Source organism: Primulina tabacum, unplaced genomic scaffold (genome assembly GCF_025594145.1).
Source record: "Primulina tabacum isolate GXHZ01 unplaced genomic scaffold, ASM2559414v2 Contig629, whole genome shotgun sequence".
Lineage (NCBI taxonomy): Eukaryota > Viridiplantae > Streptophyta > Magnoliopsida > Lamiales > Gesneriaceae > Primulina > Primulina tabacum.
The window spans coordinates 61,121-70,804 of record NW_027459818.1 but is presented as its reverse complement, the minus strand read 5'-3'; the positions used below and the strand labels follow the sequence as shown (position 1 = coordinate 70,804).

At 37.6% G+C, this 9,684-nt stretch overlaps 2 protein-coding genes across 3 annotated transcripts; one reads left to right on the top strand and one right to left on the bottom strand.

Annotated features, from left to right (window-relative positions):
• The first annotated feature begins 332 nt into the window (after positions 1-332).
• Positions 333-5,884, top strand: LOC142534625 (polypyrimidine tract-binding protein homolog 2-like). 2 transcript variants are annotated; one of them, XM_075641480.1, is made up of 11 exons: positions 333-489; positions 911-1,112; positions 1,220-1,429; positions 3,052-3,114; positions 3,201-3,274; positions 3,741-3,833; positions 3,984-4,041; positions 4,264-4,368; positions 4,468-4,549; positions 5,042-5,154; positions 5,271-5,884. In XM_075641480.1, exons 2-11 carry the CDS (start codon positions 927-929, stop codon positions 5,763-5,765), a joined length of 1,479 nt encoding a protein of 492 aa, XP_075497595.1. In that variant the 5' UTR covers positions 333-489; positions 911-926; the 3' UTR covers positions 5,766-5,884. The 2 variants fall into 2 exon arrangements, with proteins under 2 accessions (XP_075497595.1, XP_075497597.1); XM_075641482.1 differs by lacking the exon at positions 333-489 and adding an exon at positions 674-810.
• Positions 5,885-6,589: 705 nt separating this feature from the next.
• Positions 6,590-9,082, bottom strand: LOC142534627 (abscisic acid receptor PYL8-like). Its single transcript, XM_075641483.1, has 3 exons — positions 8,771-9,082; positions 7,726-7,941; positions 6,590-7,068 (listed from the first exon to the last, which is right to left on the bottom strand). The coding sequence occupies exons 1-3, from the start codon at positions 8,894-8,896 to the stop codon at positions 6,850-6,852; spliced, it is 561 nt and encodes a 186-aa protein (XP_075497598.1). The 5' UTR covers positions 8,897-9,082; the 3' UTR covers positions 6,590-6,849.
• Between the last annotated feature and the right edge of the window lie 602 nt (positions 9,083-9,684).

The following is a 9,684-nucleotide window of genomic DNA, read 5'->3' as shown; positions in this document are numbered from 1 at the left end:
GAAAGAGGTAATTTCAGTTTTTGATTCACAAACAAGAATGATAAAATTTCAACTAATTTAAGAAAAAGGAAAAAAAAAGAAAAAAAAGAGAAGTTCAAGCCAAGATTTAGTCGGTAATTTTAGGGAAAGTACATAAATTGAGATGCTTGTGGAATTTCTAAAAAAAAAGAGATGAATCTCATATGATTTTTCATATGCCATTTGCGGTATTTTGGACTATTTGAGATAAAATGGGAAATCGGCCCACTGGCCCCTAGTATTACAGCACATATGGTACATAAGCTCGTGCATCATCGCCTAGGGCTAAACTTCGAGGACGACGTTCTCTAACATCCGCAGTGTGTATCCATGGCACGCATCGGTCGATTGTAGGCGGAGAATCGAGCTTTCTATCTGTTATATCATATACAAAAGTATCGTTCTTTAGTATTCGCTCCCCTCCCGACACTATTGCATTCTCCGAACCCTAATTCCCAAAATCTTCCTCAGGTACCCTCTTGACCTTCCTTATTGTTTTCTTGATCATCTGATTGTCATAGTTATAATATTTTCGGATTTTGTGAATCTCTTGGTATCTGTTCATTCATCATGTGTTCAGATTCGTTAACCGATAAATGTAATGGCCCAGATGAGATGAGTTGCTTATAAGTCGTAGTTTAATGGGGTTTTTCAGTTTCTTGTAAATCAGCTTGTGTTCTAGATGATTTTGGTTGACGTCTGGTTTTTATTTGAGAAGCGGGTCTTGCCTGGCATTGGATAAGGCTTTTGCAATGTGTTTGTAGAAGTTGGTTTGATAGGTCGTGGCCTTTGGTAATGATTATGATTACGTGAAAATTTCTATTTAAGACCAACTAATGATTATATGCTTCGCTCAACTTATGATGGAAACTGATATGTTTTACTTTTGCAGTTTGGGCCAGCTCAAAATGTCGTCTGTCTCAAGCCAGCCACAGTTTCGCTACACACAAACTCCTTCCAAGGTTCTCCATCTGAGAAACTTACCTTGGGAATGTTCCGAAGAGGAACTGATAGAACTGGGGAAGCCATTTGGCAAAGTTGTTAACACAAAGTGTAATGTTGGTGCAAATAAAAATCAAGCTTTTATTGAATTCGTAAGTGTGCATCATACTTTCCTCTCTTTTCTTCCTGATATAGTTGATGATTCAATGGATGACTTCTATTATTTTGACTTTTTGAGTTTCCTTTCATGTCTTTACAGTCGGAAACTAATCAAGCAATTGCTATGATATCATATTATTCATCATCCTCAGAGCCAGCTATGGTGCGAGGGAAAACCGTCTATGTACAATATTCCAACAGGCAAGAAATAGTAAACAATAAAACTACTGCAGATGTTGCTGGAAATGTGCTCTTGGTAACGATTGAGGGGAATGATGCACGTCTTGTCAGCATTGATGTCCTGCATTTGGTAAGATATTGAGAATCATCAACATGAACTCAGAGCAATGACATTTTGTCCATGGTAGATGGATGTACTCGATGAATTTTTAGTGCATAGATTGTAGTACGCCATGCTTTTTAAGCTTTTATTTGACAAGAATGTGAATGAATCAGCAGGCACGTGTGAAGGATATATCTTCAATGGCAGCTTAATGCATCGGGAGAAAGAGCGCATGTGTGTTTGTCTCCTTTCTCCTTTTCTTAACACTGGCTCTTTCTTCTTCTTCCTCTTCACGTCTCTACTCCTAAATGTCTAGGAGCTTCAAATGATTTCTCGCTTTTTTTTTTCAGATTTCTGAACCTCACTTCCTTTTTGTACATGCTATTTTTTTTCTTGAAGTAGCATAGTAACTATAAACCATATAGTAAAGGTTGAAGGAGATACTGGCTTGTTGGGATTTAGTTGTCCAAGAAAAAAACTATCTCCAAATTGGGGAAGAACATGGAATTGTGTCAGAACTTTAAAAAATATCTTACCATAATGGAAATTTCCAAGGTAGTTTATCTCAAAAATTATTTTGGGAGTGTCAGCAATAGCTGTGTCCAAGTTATTTTCTTATGGCCATGATATGTGTAAATTTTTTACCCTTGCATTCTTGAATCTCTAATTCTTTGGTGATGGGGCCTTGAAAATGTGGTGGTATTTTTTAGATTATGGAGAATAAGCTTTTTCTGCCTCATCTTTGTGAGATTGTGTGAAATTTTTTATTGTTGTTGGAGGTTGAAAGTTGGTGAAGATGAGGTGAGTTGGCTGCAGAATTAGAAGTGAATGGAAGTAGAAAAATTGTTTGTGTTCTTCAGATAGCAAGTCTGACTGGGACTTTGTATCTATGGGTTACTGGTCCACTCTTACCACACTCAGAAAGGTTTTTACGAGTCAAATATCGGGCTGGAATTATTGGGCTGGAATTAGAAATTATTTACCGTCAATGCATCAAAATTATAAATAAAGCCTAACCTACTTGCATATAATGTCTTATTTTCAAATAGCTCTCCTACGATTATTTCGTATCTTTTTTGTTTCCGTGTGGCTGGGCATCATAGTTATTGGGTAAAGAAAATCCTGTTATAATCTCGTGTTCTTTTGCCGTATAATTATTTTTTTAATGTTATTTGAATATGTTCTTCCTTTACATGTGTCATAAAATGTCGTCTGGCAGCATTTCCATTAGCAATTTCATGTTGCTTCATCTATCTGCGCGAGCAAGCAGCTAGTTTCCTGCTTTTTGAGTTTTATAAAATTACGTTTTGGGTTGACTTGATCTATGTATCTTTTCATAACGATTCTTAGGATAAAGTTTGCAAAATTTGTAGCTTATCTAGAATTACTGGCAGCTGAAGTCGTACCATGAGACTTCGAGTGCACTTTTGTCAGCGTGGGTTCTCTTACTGCTACTACTTGCCATCTTTTCTCACTTTGGACAAGAACCTCTAATTGTTGCATAAATATCAAAATAAAGCATTGTTTCGGTAGTTTTCTTGTTCTCATCTTTTATATTGTGCCTGAGATTTTCCTTTGTAACCTATAATCTAATTTTATGTTCGTCACATTTCAGCTGGTGTAGCTATTAAAACTTGTCTTATTTGTAGGTGTTTTCTGCATTTGGGTTTGTACACAAGATTACTACATTTGAGAAGACTGCTGGTTTTCAGGTTTATTTCTCTGTCAAACCTTTTTGTGTTGCGTTTTCACATGAATTTACTCTCTCACATACACCAATTATTTGCTTCCTTGTCAGGCGCTTGTTCAGTTTACTGATGCAGAAACTGCTTCTGCTGCAAAGGATGCTCTTGATGGAAGAAGCATTCCAAGGTGATGTGAATTTCATGTTTTAGATTCACGTTTAGCATCTGTTACGGATCACTTCTGAGATATATCACAAAAGCACCTCTTGAAAAATCTGACTTGAAAGAACCAATGTGGAAACTTGTGTTTTCCCCTCTTCCTCCTCTATGATTCCCCTTGCTGAGGGACAAGCAGCGTACAAGAAGGTGGTCCATGTCAGTGTCATACATAAGGAGAGTCAAAGTACTTGGAATAGTTAGCTAGCTGTTCCTATTGCTAACACTGATTAAACATTAAATATGGCATACTCGACTAAATGGCTCTTTGCTTTGTATGCTACATAGTTATGTTATACGGTCTTGCGTCGTATTTATCTTATCTACAGGTTGACAATCGCTAAGCTTGGTGGTTCTATTTTCATTTGTGAAGCATGCATTTTACTAAATAGTTTTTCGCCTGTATAGTGATTTGCTACCTTTTTTGTGTGCGTCAGTTACTTGATTCCAGAGTTGGGACCATGTTCCCTCAAGATCACATATTCTGCACATACAGATCTAAGCGTAAAATTCCAGTCTCATCGCAGTAGGTAAACTGATTCTATTTGACAATTTTTATTCAAATAATAGATCACAATGGCTCGTATCCTGATGTACTTTTTTGCGTAGTTGGTTTGTTTCCTTTCTTTTACAGTTGCTTGTATTTAGACATTTCTGTCGGTTGTGTTGTATCAATTTAGGGATTATACGAACCCTCATCTTCCTGTCGCTCCTTCAGCTATTGACGCAAGCAGCCAGGTGAATATTGGAGAGATCATTTTTCTTGTATTAAATTTTTTTGCAATCTTACACCTTTCTCAACTTCTTGTACCTACTTTATTTACACTTTGGACTCAATATCTTTTCGAACTAATATTTGGTCAGATTTGTGCATCTAAAGAACCAATTTAATTGTAAAATTAGGTTGGTAGAACGCATCATCTCACATATCTACTTGCAATTGCTTGTTTGCGTTTACAGTTCTCTTTAGGAGTTGATGGAAAAAAACTGGAGCCAGAGAGCAATGTTCTTCTTGCTTCTATTGAAAACATGCAATACGCTGTCACTCTGGATGTCTTACAAACGGTAAACACATTCACAATGTGAACTCACAAGCCTTCTGGCATTTTCATTATATCATTCAATCATTAACTATTTACTGCTGCAATTGTTACGTGTCTCAAGGTCTTTTCGGCTTTTGGTCCTGTTTTAAAGATTGCAATGTTCGATAAAAATGGGGGTCTTCAGGCTTTGATACAGTACCCTGGTAAGATGGACTTCAGTAACCTGTCTTACCTGCTCTTTTTTTAACCTTTTGTTGGCATGAGTTTCAGGACAATTCTAGTAAAACAAGTTGTATCAAAGAAGCAACATATTTATAATTGATACCACATTATCAGTTATCACTATTGGTCATTTTTGTTTGTGTGTTTGTGTGTCTATATATGTGTATTTAAAGAGCGAGAGAGAACCACACATACATAAATGAGCATTATAATTACACAATGATCAACAAAAAGTTGATGCAGTTCTTCGTTATACAATGTGCTCTGTCATTATGTGAACTCGACTCTGAAACGTCACAAGCTCGAAACTATAGTGTGAGTTTGAGCTCGACTCATTTATGACCCTAATTTGGAATTAGGACAAGATAGTTATGCCCTTGGTTTGTGATTGTACGTTACGTGGCCTGAGAATTCAATGAACCTTGCTCTTGGAAAAAGTATTAGAAAATAGGCACTAATATACCAACTGGCAGACGTACAAACTGCTGTTGTTGCAAAGGAAGCTTTGGAAGGGCATTGCATTTATGATGGCGGATATTGCAAGCTTCATATCACATATTCTCGACACACGGATCTCAGCATCAAAGTAAGCCTCTCCTATATGGACGACTTTAAACATAGTCCTTGCTGGTATCGATCATTTCATCTTTAAATATGGTGTTAGGCAATTTTTTTATTAACTCACGAGCGTGGTGTTCTCAGATCAATAATGATAGGAGCAGAGACTACACGATTCCCAACACTCCTGTCTTGAACTCCCAACTCTCGATGCTAGGACAACAACGGTATCCATTGGGAGGTCCAGGTGCTCCAGCTTACAACACAGCACAATATGCTCCAGGTCCTCATGCCATGCCTCCACATTCTACAGGGTGGAACCCCTCTGCCATGCCTCCACATTCTGCTGGGTGGAACCCCTCTTCAGTGCCTCAATCTATGCCGATGCAAATGCATAATTACCCTTATGTCCCGCCTGGAGTTGCTCCTCCTGCAATGGGCCCCGGAATGGGTCCCCCTCACGGTCAGAATGGGATGCCACACTCATCCAATGCCCCCATATCATCCACAATAGCTGCTGAGATATTTCATATGCTGAATGACTATGGACTGTACACTGGCGGTGTGGTGTTTAATCAACTGATTAATCCTATCTTTCGTGCATGTTTTATTCTTGGTTATGGTGGCAAGATGTGGTAGTGTAATGTTTCCATCTTTTTTGGCAATTAAAGTTGATGTGTTAGAAACTTTGAACTTGCACTGTTATATGATTTTGTTATACGATGTGGGCTTATATGAACAGTCGTTAGGTTGCTTTTTGGAATGTTTGATGCGAATAGTGTTATTCTAAGTAGGGGTGGACACGAGAGTCAACGGTTTGTCTGATTTGTTTGCTCGGACTTGATCGGCTTCTCGAGCAAAGTTAGATCATGTACATGTTGACTTGCTCGAGTTCCTGTACGACGAGCGTGAAAATTTTTTCTAGCTTGTTGACATAATTTCAGGGCTTAACCTGAAATTTTATTTACTCCGTTCCCAGCCAGACGTGAACAATGGATCCTAGTTGTATTGTGCATCGACTCGTAAAGCGTTGGAGCTAACGTGTTACCCCGATGGAACCACTCATGAGTTGCTCACTTGCACGCGAATAACCAGTAATTGTGTTGGATCTTAGTTAAAATATCACCCTCGATATTAATTTGCAAGTGAGTAACTTGGTAAATCCTGAGGCTGAGCTGCGTACGGTGCATACTTTAGCTGGTCAGATTTTTATACAAGATAAATGCACCGGCCTAAGAAGCTCTTCAATCTTTGGTGGAAGCATGAGTAAACGTGGGTCGAAATCTGAGTATTATTATCTAGTGTCAAGTATGCTCGGGTATTTATTACATATATATGTGATACGTACATACATATAACTCATGTTCAGCAACATTCTCCACTGTTTCTTGAGAAAAAATAGCAACGACCGATACGTTGGTGCACTTGATCTTTATGGACATACATACATATATACAAACATATGTACAAATGCACAGTACACATGAATACATCCGGTACAGAAGCCTGGAATTTGGATATTCAATTTTGTTATCATATGTTCTCACAGAGAGTCAGTCCATAATATCTGCAGTTCTTGAGCTCCAAATTACAAAAATCCAAAATGACAAGATATGAACAGCAAACCAGAGGAAGGGCCACTCAGCCTCCAAAACCTTGGAAGTCCAAAATCCTTCACATAAGCTTCATCCTTGGTGAAAACGGCCTCCACAATGTTGCAGTTTTAGTCATGATCGATAGGCTCGGTCCTGTCCTGCACTGCAAGCCTCTCAGAAACGTCAGCGAGTGACTTAAGATTACATTTGATCAGCGCTTCAACAAAGAAACAAGTTTCGTCTTTTGTGTTTCCTTCAGGCACATCCACGACAAATGATTCGATCACCATTGTCCCAGGTCTCCCTTCGATTACTTCTGGATGGACAGATACAGTGGAAGCATAGTTCTGGAAGAAACATAAGACTTTTGAATTATGATGTGATTGGTTATATTTACATTAAATTGTATAATCAGAAAGATGCTATAGTCTCTAGTCAGTTGACTATTGTATGGTCTATGGGAATTAAATACGGTACCATGGTAGAAGTTCCGAAAATTTCAAACGTACATCAATTTCGATTGATTTGGCTAGTGTGTACGTTTCTTTGATAAATGGATAATATTTCTATCTGTTAACACACCAGCCAATCTTGGTCAGTGTTGAATTTTCTCTCTGCTCCAGGCTCCAGAGCACACTCGTATTTTAGCAGCCTTTGGCCAAACCCCACAAAAAAAAAAATGACACTTCAACTCAAACTTTAATGCTTTGATATATTAAAATACACAGACGATGACAAGTCATTTTCGGCATGAGAGTTTCAAGATAATATGTAGTGTAAATTATGGTTCATGAACTCAGGATCAGTTACCATCCTTGGAAGTTCCAATAAATATCAAGACTCTTGGCTAGCTTAAAAATGATTCGGCCTGAGAAAAACTATCTAGTTATCCCACAGAGCACTCCCATTAGTCCCATCAAAGTGCAAGATAGAAGTAGACAACTTGGAAAAACAATTTGAAATGTAATTAAATAAGACGGAAATATTTGTTTTTCTTAGCATACTCTGAGCCTGTGATCTCCACCAACAATCCTGACACTAAGTATGTGCTCTTCATCGTCAAGAAGCTCCAATCTCTCCGTGCTGGTAGTGGCAGGAAGACCAGACTTGACATCAACTTCCCTCAGACTCCCAATTTCAAGATTTCCTTGCACAACGCATCGGCTGACAAAAGGTTTGTATTTCTGTGGTTGATCAAATCTCCGCACCAGAGACCAAACCTAGCATGAAAAAAACAATTTCAAATATATCACTACGAATATACAACCCATCGCCCCGGTGTTCTTGAGAACCCCCTCAATAGCACTCATAATAATGACACTTCAAAGCCTTTCACATGAAGAAGTTTCAACCACCCCACTCATTCAACTCTGACCTCGCAACAGAAACGGTCATCCAACACAAACATACAACAATCTTGCATCCTCCAACGACCTCTAATCCATTCCAAAGTTTATCCAGAAAGCACATAAATTTTTCAAAAAAGTATGCCCACTCACACAACAACCCGACACTGACACCGAAGTCCAAGAAAACTAAGTGCATAAAGCACAATGAAACCCTGGAAAACTCCCGAGAAGAGGAGAAAATTTTTTGCTGCACAAAGTCTCGTAAAACATGAGGTTATCACCACAGAGAATGTCAGGAAAAAAACTAGAAACTATAAAAAACCGAACTTACTCCTCCAATAAACACCAATATCATTCATCCATAGAACTAAATGGTCAAAATTTCGCGCTTTTTTAAACTCCATGGCAGCCACACAAAAACTAAAAACACAGTTGTTTCCTATTTTCAAACAAGAGGAGCACATAGTCAAGAAAAAAGGGGGGCCATCAAAATGAATCTGAATCAAACCCAAAAGGCTCCGGTCAAAACTTCAACCACAAACAGTAGAACTATTGAACCGATATGAACTCAAAATCCTCAGAGTACACACGCATCAAAATCCATCCACAACACGAAACCCCCCATAAAACACACACTAAATCACACGCAACACAGACAACAAAACCCAACATAAAAAATGAAAGAAAAAAATCATATTACGAGATGGATAGGAGCTTTAATATGCTTGATTAGAAAGGAATTGCATTGATTATCTGTAATCTCGTGCTGGTGATGCTTCCTTATGTACTCTATCTCCGTCTCGCTCAATCCTTTCACATTCATCATCTCCACCAGAATATTCTCCTCCGAAAATCCGAGTAGAATCGCCACCGTACAGATTATGGATGCGCTTGTTGACTCAGGTGGATCGGCGTGAACTCGTCACCGTCATGTTAAAGAGTGTCATCATCGATGCATCCTCAAACGGAACTACGGAAGTATAAAGATGAGATCCTCTTTCTTTCTTCTACCTAAATTGCCCCCATTTATAGCCACTTGAAAATTATTTTTGTTTTTAAATTAAATCTCATATTTTTTTTATTTATATCACCGTAAGGACTTTGATATCCAACTAAAATAGCGTATTCAATTTTGAATAGGTTTGTTTTTGTGAGACGGATCAACTCTATCGATATTCTAAATAAAAAATAATTCTCTTATTATAAAAGATAATATTTTTTCATGAATTACTCAAATAAGATATATGTCTCACAAAATACGACCCCCGAAACGGTCTCACACAAGTTTTTGTCTCCAATTCTCATAATTTGCAATTTGCAATCTTATGTAATTATTTGAAGATTGATTTATTGAAAGTAATAATAACCTCTTTCGAGATAGCTATATATTTAGAAGATTTGAGTTAAATTATTAGATAGTGATACCAAAATTAGAGTTAATGGAAAACGATACTTGACATTTACCTGTAATAAAATTTAAAAAATTTAAATTAAAATAATATTTATCAGAAATTTTTAGAAAAGGAGAGTCCCTAAGGTTCAATATTTAATCATTATAGGTATTTATTTGTGGAAGTGAAATTATTGCTGCGGAACTGTTGGCTTTGAGGCATT

Excerpts from the sequence above, each read along its gene's own strand:
- LOC142534625 (XM_075641480.1), top strand. The coding sequence starts at position 927 with ATGTCGTCTGTCTCAAGCCAGCCACAGTTTCGCTACACACAAACTCCT. Across the intron at positions 3,115-3,200 it reads AGAAGACTGCTGGTTTTCAG|GCGCTTGTTCAGTTTACTGA; the intron begins GTTTATTTCTCT and ends CTTCCTTGTCAG. Across the intron at positions 5,155-5,270 it reads ACACGGATCTCAGCATCAAA|ATCAATAATGATAGGAGCAG; the intron begins GTAAGCCTCTCC and ends TGGTGTTCTCAG.
- LOC142534627 (XM_075641483.1), bottom strand. The coding sequence starts at position 8,896 with ATGATGAATGTGAAAGGATTGAGCGAGACGGAGATAGAGTACATAAGG. Across the intron at positions 7,942-8,770 it reads TTAAAGCTCCTATCCATCTC|GTTTGGTCTCTGGTGCGGAG; the intron begins GTAATATGATTT and ends TTTTCATGCTAG. Across the intron at positions 7,069-7,725 it reads GTGGAGATCACAGGCTCAGA|AACTATGCTTCCACTGTATC; the intron begins GTATGCTAAGAA and ends TGTTTCTTCCAG.